Here is a 23,634-nt window from a genome sequence, read left to right as displayed (position 1 = left end):
TTCAGAGGTCATCTAGTCCAACCCCCTCATTTTGAAGCTGAAGAAACTGAGGCCTGACAAAGTTAAGGGACTTGCACAGGATCACACAGCTAATAATTTTCTGAGACAGGATTTGAGCCCATGTCTTGCTGGCTACAAATTCAGCACTTCATACGCTATGTTATTGTTGTTGTTGTTGTCATTGCCGTTTTCACCATCATCATCATCATTGTTGTTGTTGTTGTTGTGAGAAGGGACTTTCTTAGCTCTTGGCAGTCTGAAGGTCTCTTCTCCTAAACATACTGGGAACCCAAGGAAAACACGTATATCCATAAGCATCAGCCTTCATCCTTAGGAATGATACAAAAGGGAGATATTTTCTGGATCCTGAAAATGATTTGCAGAAGGCATACTAGCATGCATGGTGTGACCATGATATTCATTTATCTTTTATAGGAAGAAGACTGTCAGGCTCCTGTAATAATTCCACTATGGGAGAAACATTTTGAACCCAAACACTTGTACAGTGGAAAACGTCCTGCACTAAAAGGCAGAATTTCAGGTTCTGAGAGTACATCAGACCACTCTTCTTTGAGCCTTAATTGTCTTATTTGGAAAACATGGATAATAGTATCCCCCTACTGAATCAGATTCTTAAAGTATGTTAAATCTTCAGTGTCAGATTTTATGATTGACATAGATGGTCTTTGAACTGATCCCCATCCTCAGATTTACACTACTCCTCCAAGGAAAACAATTCCTTTTTGCCCTGCTGGCTTAGGAGAATGAAGCAGGGCAAATTGGGGCATCAAATCCCATCTCAGAAAAGTATTAGCTATGTTATCTTGTACAAGTCTCTTAACATCTCCGAGTTTCCATTTCCTTATCAATAAAGTAAAAGTGTTGGGCTAGTAGTCACCAAAATCCAAGATCCTGTGACTCAGAGATTCAGAAAAGCATGAAAGTCATTGAACTGAATGAAAATCAGGAGATCTGGATTTTCTCTATCTGAAAAATGAAGATGCTAATATTAAAACTTCCAACCTCCAACGGCCATTACAAGAAAAATGCTTTGTAAACTATAAAATACAAAATAAATATGAGCTATTTTTCTCTACCACTCTCTGTGTTATCTTATGTAAATGAATTCACTTCTCTGAATGTGTTTCCCTTCTTCAGACTGATAGGGTTGTACTATATGGTGCCTGAAGTCTTTTTCAGCTCTACAATTTTATGAGTCTGTGTTGATATGTGTTAAGAAATGGAAGCATGTCTATCTTGTCTGGGGAAGAATCTTTCCATTGCAAGCCAGTAGGTGGCATTGAGAGAGCAAATAAAACCACATTGGAATCATCCTCAAGCTGCCAGGAATTTTTTTCCAGGCAAGATTGGTGGGGGTGAGTTTTGATGGCAGAGTAAGAAGGAACCCACTTTCATTGTGTCCAAGAAAGTCAATTTTTCATCTATTCCATTCAAGCTTTAGCTTTGGAAATCACAAGGTATCTAAAAGAAAATACCCTTCCTAAATGCCAGAACAAAAAAGTTAAGAGAGAAGGTAGAGGAAGTAGAATGTAGTAGAGTTCAATTCAAAATGACTGGATTTGAATGATCACTTTGTGTGACCTTGGACAGTTCATTTAATCACTCTGAGGCTCAGTTTCCTAATCTATAAAATGAGGGCATGAAGCTAGATGATTTAAAAAGCATAGTGCAAAAGCATAAAAAGAACCAAATTCACTGTACTTTTCATCATTACTACAAACTATTATCATTATTAGCTTTATTAAGAATAAAACTCTGATAAACAATAACAACTAGACTGGTATGAGGCATTCTATTAATCATGCCATAGCTATGGCATTCATGTTTTATGAGAGGAGCTGATGGCCTCCTGCAACAATTCTATTGTGAGAGAACTAATAATAATAATAATGACAATAATAATAGTAATATATTATATTTGTAGAGTGTTTCATACTTTTCAAAGCCCTTTAATATGAATTTTCTCATTTGATCTTTTCAGCAGTGTTGTAAGGTGGGCAAGGCAGACATTATCCAAATTTTACAGAGAAGGAAACTGAAGCAAAAATGAAGAAGATAGCATGTCTCAAGTTGTACCCTAGCTGGAAATGGAAGTTTTTAACCCCTTACCTTCTTTGGAGGAAAAAAAAGTGAATTTAATAATAATAACTAGCACAACTCTTGGATGTAGATGCTATTATTATCTTCTTTTTAAAGATGAGGAAGCTAAGACAAATGAGGTTAAATGGCACCCAGAGTCAAAAAGTCAGTTAAAGTGTCTGAGGCAGGATGTGAACTCAGGTCTTCCTGACTCCACATCCTAAGTTAAATCCACTGCTTATCAGGGAATCTTTTTTTTTGATGGAAAAATGACATAAAGAGAGTAGTTGAGGATACAAAAAGATGGGAATAGAGAAAAGAGGACAGAAATCTAGTAGTTTGGAATTAGGTGTTCAGGGACATGGGCATCACAAAAAATACCATTCTAGCCAAACTTTTCTTTAGACTAGTGTGGTATGGTTAGAAGAGCATCGAACTTGGAGTTTAAAGAATGAGTTCCTGTTCCAGTCCTGCCAAAAACTATGTGGCCCCTGAGCCTCAGTTTCCTCATTTGTGAAATGGATATTATTATACTTGCATTACATAGCTAGTATGGCTATTTTGAGATTTAAATGAGTTTCTGTTCAAGCACTTTGTGTTAAATATGCATTCTTAATATTGTTATTATAAACCATGTGGTGGCAGGAGGTGATGTTGTAGTGAGTCATTTCCACTCCCACCATTAGATCTCAGTCTTTAAGCAATTATTTCCAGATGTTTCTTCCCACAAGAAAAATGGAGTTTGTGTCCAGGAGTCTCACATAGATTTATGTCAACTTTTCCTGGGACCACGAAAGTTCTTGGTAGAACAATCAGGATGCCGCATATGTAACATAGTAAGAATAGGCCTTATCATAATTTAGTTTCATGTCCTCATTTTATAAGTAAGGAAACTGAGACTTAGAGAGATTAAATGATTTGCCCAAGGTCACCCAGAGTGACTAGTAACTTCAAATCCAAAGCTACTACATTCTATTTCTGTTTTCCCTCTTTAGGAGGTTTGAGAGCAATGAACACTGCCCAGCCAGGCCACCTCAGTCATATGCTTGATGAATATTTATTAAAGCTTTCTCTAGAACTGGGCTGGATTCCACTTTGGTAGCTGCTTATTACTCCATAATCTCATTAACCAGAATCAGAGGTTGGGGGTGATGGTAAGGGGTTTGGGGGGAGTCATTCATTGGCTTTCTCAGCTCTAGCCTCCATCATCATTTAACACCTCAGGCTAAGGAAATTTCATAGTATGAGGCAGATGGGGATGCATCATGGGGAACTGGCCCATTAGTTCACACTTAGATCTCTGCATCCATAACCAAGCAGCTCTAGTCAATAAGTCAACCCACCTCCCCCTCTACTGGGCCTAGGGGCTGACATTAGAGGACCCTTGTGTCATTCCTAGCTTCAGGACCAGGTTGAGATAAAGCCTTAGTCTAGCATGCAGATTCTTCATACCATGCCAGGAACCTAGAGGGCTCTCCTTAAAGGATCTTCCCTACTGCTAAGTGAGGCACAGACCAAAATAGATATATAAGGTCTCTAGTTGAAAGCTATTCCTCTGAAAGAGAAATAAGATAAAGGCACTGACTACTTCTGTCAATTTTTTTAAAGAGATACTACATACTTGCCCCCTACTTCATAGCTATTACTAAATCATATTCTCTATGTTCTTTGGAGAGTTAAAGGGCAATGTCCAGGATGTGTGAGCTTCATTTGATAGACGAGGGCACCATTCTTATAGCAAAGGGCATGATATCCAGCTAGATTAATGGAACAGCAAAATCCCAAGGACAGACAGCAACAGCCCTGGCCAGATCATTAGGAACCCTGAAACATAAAAGAGAAAATGGCAAATTATCCTCCTCTGATCTCAGGCTTTGATGGTGTGTTGAGGGCTGTCATCGAACCCAAACTGGATTTCTACTGTTCACTGCACTGGGGTAGGAGAGAAAGAACTTACCTTCTGAATAGACTTCAGGCCAAAAGGTGGCATCTAGCCAGTGTGGCTGCAGTCACTGATAACTATACAAGGCCCTCTCTCATATGCACATTGCCTATATTTGTATATCTTATACTTACTAGCCTTGTAATTTGCAAGACTGTATGATACAGCGCAGCTAAGTGGTGCAGCGGATAGAGTGCTGAGCTTGGTGTCAGGAAGACTCATCTCGAGTTAAAATCCCGCCTCAGATGCTTACTAGCTCTGTGACCCTGGGCAAGTCACTTAATCCTGTTTGTTTCAGGAGGAAGAAATAGCAAACCATTACAGTATCGTTGCCAATAAAACCCCAAATGGGGTCATGAAGAGTTATACACAACTGAAATGACTAAACAACAATGATTATGTGCTGTTGTAAGCTTTGTCCACCTTGAAGGTAGTGTTTTATAGTGGATAAAAAGCTCACCTCAGAGTCAGCAAGACCTAGCTCAAGTCCCATCTGTGACATATGCTAGCTGTGTGACCATTGGCAAGTCACTTAACCTCTCAATGACCTAGGCAACTCTCTAACACTGTGAGTGGAAGAGGAGATGCTGACACTGAGAAAATGATGGCTCTGCGATTCCTCCCCACCCCCACTCCTGATCCCTCACATCCCTATAGCAGTAGTAGGAGGTAGGCAGGCTTTGTATTATTATCCTCATTATACAAACAAAAAAATTGAGACTTCAAGAGGTTAAAGGACTAACTCAAGTCTAGGTAGCTGCTTAGTGACAGAACTAGCACTAGAATATGTCTCATGACTCCTAATTCCAGTACTTTTCCCATTTTCCTTATTACCTATATACATACATATGTATATATATATATATACACACATCTATATACATATATACACATATGTACACACACACATATATATACACACCTTATTTCTTATCTCGTTCTGATTTCACTCTTTCTTCTACTTTCTTCTTTATATAACCTTGCTGCCTATAACTTAATAGCATTGATTCAGCCAGAGAAAGAGAAAGGCCCTAAAGCAAGGGTTTTTAACAAGGAGTCTATGACATTGGTTTCATCATCATCATCATCATCATTACTTTAATGATTGTATTTCAATACCATTGAATTCTTTTGTATTCCTATGAATTTCATTTGATATTTTTAAAAACATTCTTCTAAGAAGGGGCCTGTAGGCTTCACCAAACTGCCCAAGGGATCCATGGTACAAAAAGATTAAGAGTCCTTGGCTTAGAGGCAAACCAGAAATCATCCAGTACAGCTCTCTAGTTTTACAGGTGAGAAAACTAAAGTCCAGAATGGAGAGAAGACTTGTCTAGTGTAACACAGATAGTAAGTAGTTGGGTTTTGAGTGAAGCCCAGCTCCCTGTCCTTCATTTTAGTGCTCTTCTTACTATAACATATGTCTTGTCTACTCAGTCTTTCTGCCTTTTGGCTATATCAATAGACCAGTCTATTGAGAAGATTTTTCTGACTTTAAAGATCTCCACAGGTAGAAATTCTGAAGTTAGTCATCCATTCCAAGGTTTGACTATTACTTTTATAAAATAATATTGTCTAAGTTGTTTTGAATGTATTCTGTGTTAAGCATGATGTAGGTTGTCATCTTGATGCACTTGTTTGGTGATTTTTTGGTTGTTCAGACATTCAGTCCTGTTTGACTCTTTGTGATCCCAAGGACCATAGTATGCCAATACTATTCATGGGGTTTTCTTGGCAAAGATCCCAGATTGGTTTGCCATTTCCTTCTCTAGTGGATTAAGGCAAACAGGTTAAGTGTCTTGTCCACAATCACATAGCTAGTAAGTGCCTGAGGCTACATTTGAACTCAGGTCTTCCTGACTCCAGGCACAGAGTTCTATCCACTGAGCCACCTAGCTGCCATGATGACTTTTATTGTATTCTAATTGTATGGCTTATGGTTGGAGTGTTTTCAGGCTTCCTTTATCTGTATTCCTTATTGTAGCTTATTATCTGGGGCAAAAACCAAGCAGGAGAGATAAAAAGGGGAAGAATGGAGATAGAGAATTAATTAATTTTGTATAGCTGCTAGAAGGAGAGAATGATGAAAAGGAAGGAAGGAAGGGAGGGAGGGAAGGAGGGAAGGAGAAAGGAAGTTAAGAGGGAGGGAGATAGGAGGGAGGGAAGAGAAAAGGGAAGTAAGGGAGAGAGGGAGGGAGGGAGAAAGGGAAGGAAGGAAGGCAAAAGGAATAACTTACCTAAGGGGGTGGCGGTTCCACTTGTGACAGGGACAGATGGGGAACCTACCAACAAGAACATAAAGGTGAGTGTCTTATCAGCTAAGTTCTTGCAGCCCTTAAGTCATCCTGCTTCTGAAGAGTAATAGTATGAAAAATGATGGGGAAAATGAATGGTTTATCACATTTAAATCTCAACAGGAAGGCAGGACAGCTCAAAGCTTTAAAGCAGAACCTACTCAGAGAAACCTATTGTTTCCTTCCTTTCCCTACCCCCAAGTGGTCTTTTTGATATGTAGTAATGACAGACCATTCCCACTCACCCCATATAGCACTGAGTTGCCAGATCTTGCCACCTCAACAATATTCCTTGGATCCTTCACTTTCTCTCTTCTCGGATCATATCCTAATTCAGATCCTAATTATTTTCCACCTGGACTACAGCAATAGCCTCCTAATTGACCTCACTACCTCAAATCTCTCCCCTTCTCCACTCCATTCTCCTCCACACAGCCAATGAAGTCATCTTCCTAAAGATCTAAAAAGCAAGTCTGACCAAGTCACCCCTCAGCTCAATAAACTCCAGTGGCTCCCTGTTATTTCAAGGACCAAATATAAACTCCTTTGCTAATCCTCAACTTACTGTTCCAGCCATGGAAAAGTTTACTGTGTAATAAACACATCAATCCCCTTCATATACACTATAGTTTAACCAAATTAGATTTCTTACTGTCAATTATACCTAATACTACATTTCCATTTCTGCCTTTGTCTGCTATGCCCAGAATGCACTCCTTACCTATGCCGCTTATAATCCCTAATGTGTCCTTCAATGCTCAGCTCAGACAGTACCTCCTACATGAAGCTTTTCCTTATTCCCAAACTCTGCCTGAACCACTAGTACCTTCACCACTACCCCTCCCAAAAATTTATTAAATTGCCTTGTATCTATTTTGTATGTAACTCTATATGTACACATTGTCCTCCCCCAACTAGATTGTAAGCTCCTTGAGGGCAAGGACTATTTCACTTTTGTTGTTGTATCCCCAGTGCCTAGCACAATCCCTGGCACATAGGAGAGGCTTAATAAGTGTCTGTTGATTGATTAATAAGTAAAGGAAGCTGTAAGGCATGGAACATGGGGAAATGAGTCCTAAAAAATAATTTTTTAAATTAAAAAAAAAAAGCAACCTTAAGCTCAACCAATAAGCATATTAAGGTAAAGCTGTGTAAAGGCTGTATCCTCCCCCAACATACACCTGCCTCCTCAATATGCAATATGCTTATTGCCTCTTCTTGACTTCTTTCACCCTTTAAAGCTGCCCTTATTGTTTTCAAGCTGTTTTCCATCAACCAACCCTTCTCTTTCTTGTATCCTCCTCATCCAATAACATACTCTCGTGGCTTAAATCCTTCTTTTGACCCTGATCTCCATTTGAGCTGACTCCCATCTCTCCTCTCTCTCTTAATGACTTATTTTCTCACCACCTCCTCACTTCCCAAACCCCTACCATGTAGTCCCCACCCCTTCCATCTTACTACTGAAAATACTCTCTCCAAGGTCACCAATAATGTCCTAATCACCAAATCCATTAACCAAATAGAAAGTTAATTGGATCCTTCCTCCAAGGATGTTATTGATGACCTCACACTCTCATCATCATTAAGTTCTTTTTACCTCTCCGGGCAATAGGTCCCAAATCCAGAACATGAGCTGTGTCGATAGTAACTTCACTGCGGTGTTGAATTCCAGAGCAAGACTGTTAGAGTGGAAAATTCCCATCAGATTAGTTTCTAACTGAAGATTTCCAACTGACACATGCCCCTGACTCTAGCAGCACTAACTCTGGAATCAGTCATACTTTCCGTATGTCTTCCACATTAAGAATACTCTAAGTTTTCCTTTATTAGATCTTCTACTTTTCCTTTGTCCTGATCCAAATATCTCTAAATGCTATTCATATAGTATTTTTGTCTGAAATGTTATCCTTACCAGTCCCCAAAGTGATCTCAATTGGATCCTCATCTTTTTGTAACAGATTTAGACTCTTACAACCTCCAGACCACTCCTCCAACCCACCCCATGATACATGACCTCCTTTACCTCCCTACCTTTCCCATCCACTCTCTTCAAGTAAGCAAACTTTCTCCCAGCTTTGATTCCCATCTCCCATTTCCAAATTTTCCCCCTCTTCTGAGTGAGTTGCCATAAATGTTGAATGAAATGTACGTTTCCCCTTTGCTTGACACTGGTGCCTTCCTGCAGACAGTCTCCTTGATTTAGTGGAATGGATTTTGTCCTTTGCTTCTCAGTAATCTCTTTTTTAAAAAAATTCCCAGCATGAAATGGAGTGAAAAACACCCAGAGAAAATGGTTATCCTAAGCTATTTTAGGTAGTATGCTTTTTATAACGTATAAATGCACACTGATTGTGAACACTGCAGAAGAATTCAATCATATTCAAGATGCACTTACTGGACGACATCGTTCTTTGAGACTGTCACAGAGATAAACTTCACAGTGCAGGTAGACAAGGTCATGATTTCCAGCAAACATAAACACTTGAACTGAAAAGCGACCTTCAGTAGATACCCCATTCTCCTCCACTCTGATGGTTGAATCATATAAGTTTGGGCAGCTGTGAGGGTGACAATGGTAGGGTTATCCTTCTAAGAGGACTCAGATGGCCCAAGTCCTATAGCTGAAATTTAGTTTTGCCCCTGGGCAACCATTGACTGGCAAATACCTGTTCCTAATGATGAAATACTTCAAGGGGTCAGTTGGATCTTTAGTGGGTGTGGCGTAGCAGTTCTTCATCAGTAGGTTGAACTGGGAGGTATCCCCTTGGTATAAAATGGCACCCACATAGAGCATGGATTCAACAGACAATACAGCCATGGCACCTTCATAAGGGGAGGTGTAATTCTGGTCTTGGAAGAGAGCCATTCTCACTAGGAATTTTCCTGAGCCAGTGGCATTAATGTTCAGAGCACTGGAACAAGACCATAATGGTAGAAACATCAGCCTTTAAATTTTCATTCATACACTCATTCAACAAATATTTATTAAAAGCCAACTGTGTGCAAAGCACTATGATAAATGATAAGGAAGACATATCATTTAGACAATACAATATCAATGCCCTGGAGCTTACAGTCATTGGGATTAAGCCACAAAGACAATTGTAACATGCATCATTGTATGACAAGGGCATTAGAGATAAGTAACAAAATTGATGAGAAAAGTGTAGGGAAGGGAGTTGTTTCCAACCAGAGGAGAATAACAATGAACTGTATTCAGGGTTTATGAAATATAAGCAGTTATCTCCAATGGTAAAAATACATTTGAAGCCAAGGTTTTAAGTGTTTGATCTCTTTATGGTCTACTTAACCTTGACCTACTCCCCACACCACTTATCCAGTCTTCTTACACCTTATACATTCTACACACACACATATTCTTTGATACTGGCCTCCTTCAATAAACACTCTTACTTCATAGCTCTGAGCATTTTCACTGGCTGTCCCCCATGCTTTCCCCCCTCATCTCTATCTCCTGGCTTTCCTGACTTCCTTCAAGTCCCAGGTAAAATCCTGCCTTATATGGGAAACCTTTTTCAATCCTTCATAATTCTAGTGCCTTCCTTTTGTTGATTATTTTCTATTTATCCTATATATTATTTGTTTGTATATACTTGTTTACATGTTATCACCCCATTAGACTATGAGCTCCTCAAGAGCAGGGGTTGGCTTTTGCCATCCTTTGTATCCCTAGTACTTAGCACTGTGCCTGGAACATGATGGGCATTTAATAAATGGCTATTGGCTAGGATCTATTCCATAACTTCAGAGTGTTTCTTCGATCCTAGCCAAGATAAAATGGGTGAAAATGGATTGCAAATGGGTGCTATATACAAGTGAAAAAAATGACATAACAATTGTAAACACAAATGAGCCCTGACTCATATTTTCTTGACAGTGGATCAATAGTTATATTCTTGTAACCAGAGAAGATGAGGATATACAGCTAGTGCCATCCATACTACACATATGCTCTATGCTGTAAATTGCAATTGCAAATATTGATAGAATGCACCATTCACCAAGGTAGCTCTTCCAGTGTTGTACCTGACAATGGGCTTTGTGGCTGTTTGGAGACTGACTTTCATATCCAGGGGGTAGGCACACTGAAAGTCAATTTTGAAAATGCTGTCTCTGATGATAAGCTGGTTGGCCAAGGTCAGCGTGTTTTTGTAAATAGCATGAGTTGCATTTCTCTTGGGGGAAAAAGAAATATTCCATGTTATTAGCCTTATTTTTAGACAAATGAAACAGCTTCAGCATTTCTCAAATACTGTCCTTTAGGCATCTTCACAGGTTATCACAATAGTGGTTTTTACCTTTTAAATTGGCATTTATTGCCTTTTATGTTTCTATCTTGAAAGAGTAACACCTTACCATACCCCTTACCCTCACCATCATGTACACACATGTGGGTGCGTAAGTGTTTAAATATATGTATGTATGTGTGTATGTATATTCATTTATCTGAAGAGGCAACAGGATGTTCTCAAGAAATTTTTAAGGCAAAATTCATTTTACTTGACTTTAATTTTTTAAAAATAAATTTTTGATACTTTTAGAGAGTATTATAAAATCCAACCAGTAAAAGGACATCATAGTTCCTCAAAGGGCTTAGAATCACTATTTTTTTTATTATCATCATCATTGAATGGTGATGATGGATTCTAGAGTTCAAGGTCACCTTCCAAATCATCTGGTTTCTTCATTCAACAAATAATGAAACCAAGGTGTAGCTAGAACTAGAACCCATGGCTTCTAACTCCTGTTGTTGTTGTTCAGTCATTTTCAACTCTTCATGACCCCATTTGGAGTTTTTTTTGGCAGACTGGAGTGGTTTGCCATTTCCTTCTCCAGCTCACTTTATAGATGAAGAAACTGAGGCAGGGTTAAGTGACTTGCCCAGGGTCACACAACTAATAAGGCCAGATTTTAACTCAGGAAGAGGAGTCACCTTGACTGCAGGCCTGGCACTCTGTCCACTGCACCATCTAGCTCATTCATTATTCCCTCTATAATTTGGATTTTTCCGTGAGTGTATTCTTATCCTACTGTTTTTCATTGAAGTGTCCTCTCTCAAGAATTCAGCTTTGAAGGGCATTAGTGCTATTTGTAGGGATGAAATTAATTTAATTCTAGATGTAGTATATATATCCCTTAAAGTTCTCTGGGTCTTCAAGGATTAAATGTGGGGTAAAAATTTCCATATTTTTGATCACTGCTATGGTAAGATTTTTATTAAATGAGATCATCTATGTAAAACACTTTCCCATCATTAAAGTGTTACAGAAATGTTAGCAATTTAGAGATGTGCTGGAGACAGCTCAACCAGTTGGAAAGCTGATGTTAAATTTTGAATGTGAGCATTTATACCTCTGAAATTCCAAACACTACAAATCAAGGCTTGGTTTGTTGTTTTGTTGATTGTCCAGACTTAAGAAAGTAATGGAGAAAATATTAATAATACATATTCAGCTCCACAGTGTGTCAAGCATGCTTTCCCCTCCCAAGAGATCTGGTTGTAAAGCATTTACCAACACACATTATTACCATTACCATCTTAATGCAAGATAATGATTTCAGCAACCCAACCAAAATTGGATGTCAAGCTTCAGAATGTCCCTAGAAACATTCTGTTGACAAGAAGCTTAAGTTCATAAAGACCTCACTCATGAAGGGACTGACAAAGGTAAGGGTTATTTACTCTTTCTCCACAATAGAGAATTGACATTATTATCTGGCATGGCAAATCCAAACCCTAGATTGTCATCCAACGTGTTTTCAGTGGGCAGTGGAATGTGAGAGGTAGTGGTTGTCATTGCTGTTGTTGCAAGTTAAAAAATAGAATATTGTTATTTTGAGGAAGATGGGAAACATCAGTCCTGGCCTTCTTCTGATCTCTTTCTATCTCCTAGAAAAGAAAGTGTTGAACTAAGCCTACCTCCAGAGTTGTTCCACAGGCTCCAACCCGTGCTGGGCTCACCACCAACAGCTGGTTGCTCTCATTTGTCTCCAAAAATCCACTGCAGTTCCTGTCTCTGAGGTAGGCAAATATCTCTCCAGTGTACCCCAAACTCTCTAGCTGGCACTTGTCTAGAGACAGTCTGATGTCATTGGCTCCACATTTCAGTAGAGGGTGCAAGTTGGCAATATCTGAAAACTCACCAGACATGCCAGTCAGTAAACATTCAATATACATTTGATAACCACCTACCATATTCTGGGAACTGTGCTGAGCAATGAGACACAAAGAAAGGTGAAAGATAGTCGTTGCTCCCAAAGAGTTTCACAGTCTAATGGGGAAGATAATATGCAAACAATTATGTACAAACAAGCTATATCCAGGATAAATTGAAAGGCACTAGAAATAAGGAAGAGAGGGAAAGGCTTCCTGTGGAAGGTAAGATTTTTGTTGGGCTTTGAAGAAAGTTAGGGAGGTCAGGAGATGGACATAAAGAGATTTCCACACATGAGGAACAGCTAGTGAAAATGCCAGTTCCCAGGGTCAGGAGTTTGAATGTCTTATGAGAGAAATACAATGGAATTTGAAATAAGGAAGCAGGCAAATGGACGTAGAATCTTAGGATTATAGACTTAGATCTAGAAGGAGCCTCTTAGGTCATCTAAGAGTCACCTAGTACAATCTTCCCATTTTGCAGATGAGTAAACTGAGGCTCAGTAGCTTATCCAAGATTACACAGATGTTTAAGACTTGAACTCATGTCCTCCAACTCCAAATTCAGTGCATTTTCTACTGCTTTGTGCTTTATAATAAAATAATTGACAGCATCAATAAAAATGAGCACTTGTGTCACCTTATTGGGAAACATGGGACAAAAAAGTATCCTCAGTAAAATCTGTTTTTTTTTCTTGCTACAAAATGAAAAGAAGCAGCTAGATGGTACAGTGGATAGAGGTCTAGGCCTGGAGTCAGGAAGACTCATCTTCCTGAGTACAAGTCTGGCCTCAGACACTTACTGGCTTTGTGACCCTGGGCAAGTCACTTGACCCTGTTTGTCTCAGTTTTACAAGAAAACCCCAAATGGCATCATGAAGAGTTAGACACAACTGAAATGACTGAGCAACAACAAAAACAAAATGAAAAAGCTTGGGCTTTAAGCCTTCATTGTAATACCTTTGACAAAATAAATACTTTTCAGGGCATGGAGAGCAGGGAGATTTCTGGAACTTAGCACAAATGCATTGGTAAGACCACATCGGACACAGAAAGTTAGGGAAGATGATACCCTCAACACTTTGACAGAGGTGAAGGGTGAGGGAGCAAAAATGAGACTGGATAACCCTAATACTAGTCAGGCTAAGTTCTGGAACAATGACTTAGCAAAACTAGGAAATCGAGGCGTCGTGGCTTCCCTCCCTTGGTTGCTCTCCAACTTCTCAATGTTCTTTCAATTAACAAGCAATATTAAGGATCTACTGTGCATGCCATCAGTTAATGGGTTTACAAAGACAGATAATGGGAACCCAAAGGAGCTGTAAGCACCCTGAGGACAGGAATTGTTTCACTTTTGTCTTTGATCTCCCTATACCCAGCCCAGCTCCTGGCATATAGTGGATCTCTAATAAATTGCTTGTTGATTTATTGATTTAAAGGATGCTGTGAAACTGGAGACTGTTCAAGAAAGGGAAACTAATCCTAATTTTGCTCAAGGTCAGTGTTGGTAGAGCTTGTGGCTTGGTTGCATATCCACACAGCATGTGTCTATACTATCTTTGCATCTCTAGTGCACAGTACCCAATACCCAATGATGCTTAATAAATACTTGTTAAATTGAAATGCATATATCAGTATAGAGCAACAAATGTTCCAACAACCACTTCCTTACTACTTATAGTTTATAGCTTCTGCCTATACCCAGCATGGACAAAGAACTTTAGTTCCCCACCAGTCTTCCCATACTTGTACCTACCAGAAATATTGAGGTCTGGTCTGCAGTGACAGCCCCAGGTGCCATTGACAAGTCGGCATTCCTCTTGGGGGGAACAGTCCAGGTCACATTCTGGCTCAGTTGCATCAGCAGTATTGGGGTCTACAATGCATGGGGAGAAGAAAAGGATGTCAAACAGAAGGGTTCATGAGCCACACACTACTAAGAACCCCAGAGTAACCCAATTCCCAGCTACTCACCTGTACAGTATGCCAGATTACATGCAGGAGTTGCATTTAACTTGTAGACATAGAATCCACCTGTACAAGCCTTCACCTTCACCACCATATTCCAGAGGCAACAATTATTGCTCCAGTGAGCACAGGCTGTGCGACTAACAATACCTTCCTCTTTTGATGGGTGGGTCCCATTCAGCCACACTGGGGCATCTGTGCCACATCTATTGACCGACACACACTTCTCTGGTATCCTTACCCCTCCTGGACCCGAAAACCGATACCAGCCTTCTTTATTAGTGTCACATGCCCTCCTGTTATCCATTTCGTTCAAGCTTCTCCAGGCCTCGACAAGCGTGGTATAGTTATCACATGGATCAGAACACACGTGGGCCTCAGGCATCCCTGGCTCTCCACAGTCTAAGCCCAGTCCATAGGAACTAGGTAAGAGAATGTTTACTGGACCTAATGGAGTGAAAAAACAGGCTCGTGTTTACTTTTTTGTTATGGCTGATTGGCATAAGGCTAGTTGACTAGCCTTTCTTGATTCCCCTTCCCCCCAATTGATAGTACCCTTCCTTCCAAACTAGCTTGTGTTTTTAATTTATTTGCATTTTTCCTCTTTATATTTATTTGGTATATACTTATATGTGTACTTGCTATCTTTCCTTCTTCCCCCCCAAGCCTGCCCCCCCATTACAAGGGACACTTTGTGAGTAGGTTTTGTTGTACTCTTTGTATTTTTATCCTCAGTGTCTAGCACAGTGTCTGGTGCATAATAAATGCTTATTGATAGAGTCTACTGTCTATTTGTTGCGTGTTAACCCTCTTTTTGGTGCAACATCCATCAGCTAAATAAACATGGGACTGAGAACCGAATTATCAGGACAGCCATGACCAACTGACCTTTGAGTCAGGGCTTCCTTTGTAATGAAATCACATAGGTGGTAACAAGGTAGAGTGGAGGGGGGAAAATGGGGGGAAAACCCACTGATTTTGGAGTTGAAGACCTGGATCTGAATCCTGGTTTTGCCTTTTATTACACTTACTTTATGGAGGTGGCCACATCTGCAATTTCGTTGGTATAGATCACAGTGGTGGGAAACCTGCAGCCTAGAGGCCACATGTAACCTCAAGGTCACAGGTTCCCCACCCCAGTTAGGAAATTCCTTTGGCTAATATAGATTGGAACCATTTTTCTGCAGCGTCTTAGGGGTTTGCTTGGACTCATTGAGAGGTTGTGATTTGGTCATCAATGCTGTCGAAGGTGTTGCTTCAACCCAGGTCTTCTTGTTCCAAGGCCTGCTCTCTAATTGCTATGCCATGCTACTTTACTTTATGCTTATTTACTATATAATCATCTGTGTGATACTGAGAAAGTCACTTCACCTCTATGGACCTCAGTTTCCCTGTCTGTAAAATGATGGATTTGGAGGAAGGTGGAAGGAAGGGAACAAGCATTTTAATTGCCCATGATGTGTCAGACACTCTGATAAGTGCTTTACAAATATTATCTTTCAGCTCTAAATCTTATGATTCCTCTTTTCATTTTGTTGGCCAGTTTATATATAAAGATATAAACATGTCTTTAGTAGGCAGAGCCTACATAGGGAGAACTAGAATCTGAGACTCTGAGAAGTGGATGGAACCATTAGGGGATCTAATACAATCTCCTGTTTTAAAGGATAGCAAACTGAAACTCAAAATGCTGGAGTGACTTGCCCAAAAAGTTAGTAATAAAGCTAGGACTCAGAACCCAGGTCTCTTGAGTTCTATCCCACTATTCTTTCCAATGTTCCAATATTCCAATATTCTTTCCTACTATGAATAAAAAGAAGTATTTTACAGAGATAGGACTAAAATGATTGAACTCATTACCACCATCTACCCTGCCTTTATCCCCACAGCTAGTACAGGATAAAAACAGGTAAGTTAAAGAAAGGTTTAGGTCAGGGATGGGAAATCTGTGGCCTCAAGGCCACATGTGGCCTTCTAGGTCCTTGGGTGCAGCCTTTTGACTGAGATCAAGTTTTACAGAACAAATCCTTTTATTAATAATTATTAATTATTTATTATTGTTCTATGAAGTTTGGACTCAGTCAAAGGGCCACACTTTAGGACCTAGAGGGCCACATGTGGCCTCAAGGCAGCAGGTTCCCCATCCCTGGCTAGGTAAACTAATGTATGATGGAATCATTGTGGAGATATTCATGAAAGTTAGTAATATTTAGGGTTTAGTATTATCATCAGAATTATAGAGTCAAAAGAGACCTTAATAAATAATTAATTCTTATTCTCTTTATCAAGGCACTGAAGCTCCCAAAGAGAAAGGGACTTAGTGAAGACTACACACTAAGTTAATGGCAGATTCAAGATTAGAACCCAGGCTTTCTGACTCCCTAGTCATTGTTCTTACTACATCATTCAAAGACTGTAATTACCTATCCTGTCCTTTGGAGCATTCCCCACCCCTCCACCCCAGGTTAAAGCCTCCTACCTCCTGTCCTTTTATTCCTCCTTTTAGGAGCCATCTTTAAAGACCTATTCATGGAGTTAAATAAATAGTGCCATCTGGCTCTCAATCACCATCAGAGGATCACTCAGGGAACTAGTCTGCAGTTTTCCCCTATCCATAGTAGTACTCTGCTGCCCCTGCCCCATGCCCATTTCCTCCTCCCACCCTAACCAACCCTGCCAAATTGTCATATTGGACTAGAGAAATCTAAGACACCAGGTAACACTCACCCTTCTGGGCTGCAAATGCCAAAGTGAAAAAGTAGTAGGTGCAGGCCACAAAGAGGAGGTAGACCCGCTTCATCCTGACCTCTGAAGTGTCTTCTGCTACAGAACTGGGAGTTTTTGTATAGCTGTGGGGAGAAAAAGTACCAGAGTAAAGTGAAAATTAAGAAAGCAACATATTATTGTTGAACGTGTGACAGGCACTGCAAGTTGACTTCCTCCAAAAATTGAATTCCTTCCAAACCCCACCCTTTTACTCTTCCTCCTCTTTATGATCAAGTTAAACTCACCTTCTCTCTGTTTCTCATACATGACACTGTATCTCACATCTCCATGCCTTTGCCTTAACCATCTCCTGTGCCTGGAATGCACTCCCTCCTTACCTGTGCTTTATAGAGTCCCTCTCTTTAAGACACAGAGAAAGAACTGATAAATAGAGGTATGTATAGAATGATTTTCATATATATACATGTTTATGTCTAATGGAAGTCATCTCTAGAGAGAAGGGCAAGTGGAGGGAAGAGAAAAAAAGGGGAAAAAAGAAATTTACATTACTTTATTATATATTTAAAAGGAATAGCAAGTTGTACATGATAGATTTGAAGTTTCATGTACAATCATCTTTTTTTATTATGCTATGTTATGAAATGCTTGTTTTATTCCATAAATTAAAAGTAAAATAAATAAAAAATTTTTAAAAGATATAGCTCAAACATTATCATCACATGAAGCCTTTCCTGATCCCCCAATTTCTACCTTGTATGTGCTTTGCAAATATGTTTATATTTATTTATTTTATATTATGCTGTGTATATTTATTCATGTCCTTGTTTTCCCCATTAATATGTAAACTCCTTGCATGTAGGGATGGTTTCACTCACTATACTTGTATCCCCAGTGTCCACCACAGTAGTTGGCACACAGTAGGTCATTAATAAGTACTTGTTGATGTATTGATTGACATAATAGCTGTGTCCCAGAAAGTTTAGTAAATGTAAGACTTCTGTATCAAATCCCATTTCACCATTGACTGCCGTTTCATTTCTAATTAATCTTCACTTGGCAGTTGTTCCTAAAACTCTAGATTTAATTTTATTTTATTCTTTTACCACTACAACCTCCCAAGTCGTAACATGTAAACCCTTAAAAGTACTGAGAGTTCAAAGGAACTCTAGGTGAACCTTTTGGTAGTAGAATGCACCCCCTCATATGTCACGATTCTAGTATAACTACCTCATTTTACAGATGAGGAAACTGAGGCCCAGGACAATGAAATGACTAGAAAAATGTCACAAGGCAATAAATGACAAAGGAATGATTTGAACCCAAATCTTCTGATTCCAAAGTCAGAAGAATAAATATATGAACAAATGGTAATCCAAGAATTTAAAGGAAAATAAAATTGGAAGATATCAGAACTCTGATAAATGCAGTTACCAATCAACTTCAGAGGACCCGTGGTGAAACATACCTCCCTTATCTTAGAAGAGAGATGGTGGAGTATAGGTGCAGAACAAGGCATATGTTGTCAAACAGCTAATGTCTTGGTTTATTTTACTTAATTATACAAGTAGATCAACACCTTTAAATTGCAAAGCCCTCGGATAAAGACCCTGCCCACCTATCCTAGCCATGGATCCACTTCAGAAGCACAACAATAAACATCAGTTCTCTGAAAATGAGAGATCAGACTCTGCAAAATTTCCTTGAAACAAATTAGAACACTGAGAAGTCTCTACTAATATAGTTAGAATTGATATTCATGCAATTGGCAGGGAAAGATTCAAGACATTAACTGATTGCAGCCACAGTGCTGATGACACAGAGGCACTCTAGGACTCTGAAAATTTCCTAGGAATGAGTGAAGCTGAAATAATATAGATCTATATGAGAAGAGATGGGCTGGAGACTAACAGGTTCTGCCCAGGCTGTTCCATTGGACTTACCTTGAGGATGAAAGCAGTGGCTTTGTTGGTTTAAACTGCAGCCTGAGAAAGCAGCATTTGTTAAACTGTTTGGTTTTATTGGCATTCACCGGAGGACTTCACCTCCCAAACTGCCACGGGGCTTTCCTTGATTGGAGCCCCAGGGCAGAAAAAAGATGGAAATAAGATGTATGTCTTACTGTTTCGTATACATTGAGATAAGGAAAAGAACACGAAAGCAATGCCATGAGGCCTCACTAAACCCCAGGCAAGATAGGCATGCCTGAAAGAACTGAGTGAGGTGGATTTTGTTTTGAGTTGGGGGATAATTTGTCAAATTTTTAAGAAAGTCTAGTGCAACACCTGACATCCTCCATGCTGTATGGGGTGAGTATGTGATACTCACTTCCCTTATCCCTGTAAAGTTACAACTTAATCCTCAAATCAAGATTCAAATTCCTTTGTCAGGAGAAGAGAAGGTCCTGGCATTTTTAGTATATTAGAAGCCAAAAGAAAGTATTGCAACCCATCATAGCTAGGACATATAGCTATAGTAGATGACCTATTTGGAATGCATGTTGAGGAAACAGCAAAGGCATAAAAAACTTGGGGAATATGTCTGGTGAGGCAGACAGGGTTAAGGGGGAGGGGCTGTAATAGAATGAGGATTAACCTCCCTGTGCTAGGGAAAGATATTATTCAACACCCATCGCCTTTGCTCTATCACATTGTTAATATTAGGATTGGAATTCAAGAATACCTTAAAGAAACAACCTCTGTCAATTGATATAGTGCCATTTTTATCCATGAAACAAAGAAAATAGAGATAGTAGGATGAAAATTTTTATGTCAGAGTAAAATTATATATACATTTGTGTGTGTATATGTACATATATATTTATATATATGCACACATATTTTTTCATCAGTTGACATGCCTGGACCTTCTCTTAAATAATGAAAGGAAAGTATCAAAGAAGTCCATTGGTGAGACCTCCTCTGTTCCCTTTTCAGACACACAGAGTTATTTCAAGAGTTGGACTTTGTAAGGGATCTAATCCAAGAAGGATTAGTTTAGGGAAATTGTGAGAGCATTAGTTTGTGTTCCATTAGAATTGGCACTAATGAAGCCAAAGTCTTGGAATCAGGTTCTTAACCCAGGGCCTATACACAGATTTCAGGGGAATCATGAACTTGGATAAGGGGAAAAAATCACCTCTTTATATGAATATAATTGTTTCCCTTTGTAATCCTATGTATTTTATCCCTTTAAAATATCCTTCTGAGAAGGGGGCCCACATGCTTCACTACACTTGCCAGGACCATCAAAAAGTTAAGAACCTCTTTCTTAGATTAACTTTCTATAAAGGAAAACTCAACATCCCAGCCTGCTTACCTATCTCTAGTCAAATGAATGTGTTTTTACAGAAGGAACCAGATGAGTAAATACGGATGGTTACAAGGGTGGTGAACCTGTGACCTCAAGGCCACATGTGGTCCCCTAGGTCTTCAAGTGTGGCCCTTTGACTTAATCCAAATTTCACAGAACAAATCCCCTTAATAAAAGGATTTTTCTATAAAACTTGTACTCAGTCAAAAGGCTGCACCCAAGGACTTTGAAGGCCACATGTGGCCTCAAGGTCACAGGTTTCCCACCCCTGAACTTTAACACATCATGTCCCTATTACTGGAAATCCAAAACAAAGCAAATTTTGGAAGGTCAATAGTATCATCTTTGTCTATGAAGGCTGGTGCACCATTGCAGGTATATATGAGATCATAAGTAGCTGTTGTATAGAAAATATTTTACTTAGGCCCAATTTACTGATATACACATGTGTTTTCCCATGGGAAACACTAAGCTCAGCCAATGAAGCATGACCTTGGGCTTTTCCCAGAAGTGTAGTTGGAGCTTCCAACAACAGCTGAAGCCAAAGAAGCCTTTTCCCATCAATATTAAACCTTTCAAATCTATTCTCTGGAAAATGAGCCTCTTTCTGGAGGCATCTCACAGAAAGATAAAGCTGGAAGGTACTTCACAGGTAATGGAGATCAATCCCATTCCTTTAACAGATGAGGAACTTAGAACTAAAGGGAGCCTTAGAAATAGGATCCACAATTTGAACCCAAGTCTCCTGACTGATTGACAACTCAGCCAGTGACAGGATTATTTTTAGAGGGATCTTTGGAAGGTTCTGGACTTACTGGACTTATCTGGACTCTACCACTCCCCACTCCCATCAATTCAGTCCAAGAATGCTGGCCTTAGTATGGAATCCCTTCCAGAGGTATTTAGAGTTTTAGCAATACTTAAAATCAAGACAGACAGACAAACATAGAGAAAGACAAAGACAGACATGTCAGAGAAGGGAGAGAGAAAGACAGAGAAAGAGACACAGAAACAAAGAAACAGAGGCAGACACAAGGTAAGGGAGGGAGGGAGACAAAGACAAAGAAAGAGGCAGACATAGGAGAAATGGGGGGGGACAGAAACAGATGCAGGGGGAGACAGAAACTGAGAGACAGAGAGAGACAGACAGACAGACAGACAGACATAGGAAGAGATAGAGGCAGACACAGGAGAAATGGGAGGAGAGGCAGAGACAGATATGGGGTAAGAAGAGACACAGATGGAGAGAGGGGGAGAGAGAGTGAGAGAGAGAGAAAGAGACAGACACAGAGAGACAGAGAGAGACAGACAGACACAGAGAGAGAGAAAAAAAGAGAGAGAGAGAGAGAAGGGGGAAGAGAAAGAGAGTAATTTAATGCTCCTCCACTGATTTCTCCTATATGTAGGGGTACTGGGCCCCCTCACTGGTATAGGAAACTTTGAAGAAAAGGAACACCCTATATCAGGCCTGCATAACATATGGCCCGTGGCTGCTCGTAGTTGCCAAAGAATTTGGGGCAACTGGCGAAAAATGTAGAGTTGTCGCTGTGCATGCTCCTGTTTGTCACATGATCCGCAGGAACCAACCATCAGCAGCCTGTCTCTAGTCTAAACCTATCTGCAATAGGAAGAAGTCTAGCCTATTTTAATTTTGGCCCCTACCTACTGCAAAGTTGTGCCCTATATCGATGAAGAACTGCACCTTCTCTGCAAATTATAGTTTCAGCAAATTGTTTGGTGGCACTAAGAAGTTAAATTACTTTCCCAGGTTCACACAGCTAGTACATATCAGAGACTGGGTTTGAACCCAGGTTTTCCTGGCTTTCAGGCCAGGCCTCTATCTATTATCCCATGATGGCTCTCTTAACATTTCAAAATAAATGAGCACAGGGTGTGCCACTGTGGAAAAGATGTTTTCTTATGATCCTCTGTGAAGTCTGCTTCCACGCATTTTATTATAGCAAAATTTATTACAGTTCCAGAGTAATTAGAGAACTTCCTGGAAAAGAAATAACTATGGTATTTACTTACATGATTTTCCCCCTCACTTTGCCTAATATTTTCACTCCAAAAATGAATAAGAAATGGGAAATGATGCAGGTATCTGAATCCAATTCAGAGAAGAAAAAAAAGAGACAAAAGATAAAACGAAAGCCAATTGGGCGAGGAAGGGGAGGGGGAATGTGTATTGGCTCCATCTTCTTTCTTCCCACACCCAGTTTATAACAAATATTCTGTTTTTGTTTTAATTTAAAGTTTTATAGGAATGAACCCCAGATGCGGGAGTCAAGAGCTTGGGGTCCAAGTCTTTGCTCCGCTCCTTACAAGTCATGTGATCTTGAGTACATTCTTTAACTTTCCTGAACCTGTCTCCTCATATGAGAAAAGGAGACAGCAGGATCCCAGATCTAGACATGGAAGGGACGTCCAAGACCACCAGGACCACTTTGTTTTACAGATTAGGAATAGATGAGGCCCGGGGATGTACAGAGATACTTGCCCAAAGTCACACAAGTAAGTATCAGAGGTGGAATTTGTACCCAGTCTCTCTGATTCCAGAGTCATCACTTCTATTGTGGTGTTGTGAAACTCAAATGAAATAATGGATAAAAATGTCATTTATGAACCATGAAGTGATATACACACAGAAAGGAATATTTATTATTTCTCATCACCATTACCATATTATTGTTGAGATTTCTATTTCACAGATAAGGAAATTGAGACTCAGAGAGCTTAGGTGACTGCAAGAGACAGGACTAAAATGTAGGTTTTCCTAATCCGGTGCTCTTTCTGAGAGACTAGAAATCTCCCCTTGCAAACATAATTGAAAGAGACTTCAGAAATTCTGTGGTGAGAGAAAACAGGAGTTAAAGGTATCCATTGGAGGCACAGACCCTTTTAAAGTACCATTATTAAAAATGAAAAGAAAAAAAAGAGCAGATAATGGGAGCCCTATCTTGCAGCTATCTCCAGTGCTGGGTCTCCTCTCCCCTCTGCAGTGAATGAAACATAGAGCGAAGCATAGAAGAACGCAGTTTCTTGGCTCTGAAGCTTCTTTCCTTTTTAACTACAGGCAGTAGCTGTTTTCAAGCCCAACGTTTCCCTCAGTTGGA

At 39.7% G+C, this 23,634-nt stretch overlaps 1 protein-coding gene across 1 annotated transcript; it reads right to left on the bottom strand.

The window, feature by feature from the left end:
* Positions 1-3,178: 3,178 nt before the first annotated feature.
* On the bottom strand, positions 3,179-19,179 carry LOC114052359 (pancreatic secretory granule membrane major glycoprotein GP2-like). Its single transcript, XM_027874919.1, has 11 exons — positions 19,150-19,179; positions 17,210-17,331; positions 14,489-14,929; positions 14,271-14,390; positions 12,281-12,492; positions 10,387-10,535; positions 9,006-9,251; positions 8,735-8,897; positions 7,937-8,018; positions 6,280-6,324; positions 3,179-3,924 (listed from the first exon to the last, which is right to left on the bottom strand). The coding sequence occupies exons 2-11, from the start codon at positions 17,280-17,282 to the stop codon at positions 3,863-3,865; spliced, it is 1,593 nt and encodes a 530-aa protein (XP_027730720.1). The 5' UTR covers positions 17,283-17,331; positions 19,150-19,179; the 3' UTR covers positions 3,179-3,862.
* Between the last annotated feature and the right edge of the window lie 4,455 nt (positions 19,180-23,634).

This window comes from Vombatus ursinus, unplaced genomic scaffold (genome assembly GCF_900497805.2).
Source record: "Vombatus ursinus unplaced genomic scaffold, bare-nosed wombat genome assembly UNPS02014807.1, whole genome shotgun sequence".
Classification (NCBI taxonomy): Eukaryota; Metazoa; Chordata; class Mammalia; order Diprotodontia; family Vombatidae; genus Vombatus; species Vombatus ursinus.
The sequence above is the reverse complement of the archived record's forward strand: the minus strand, read 5'-3'. Positions and strand labels throughout refer to the sequence as shown.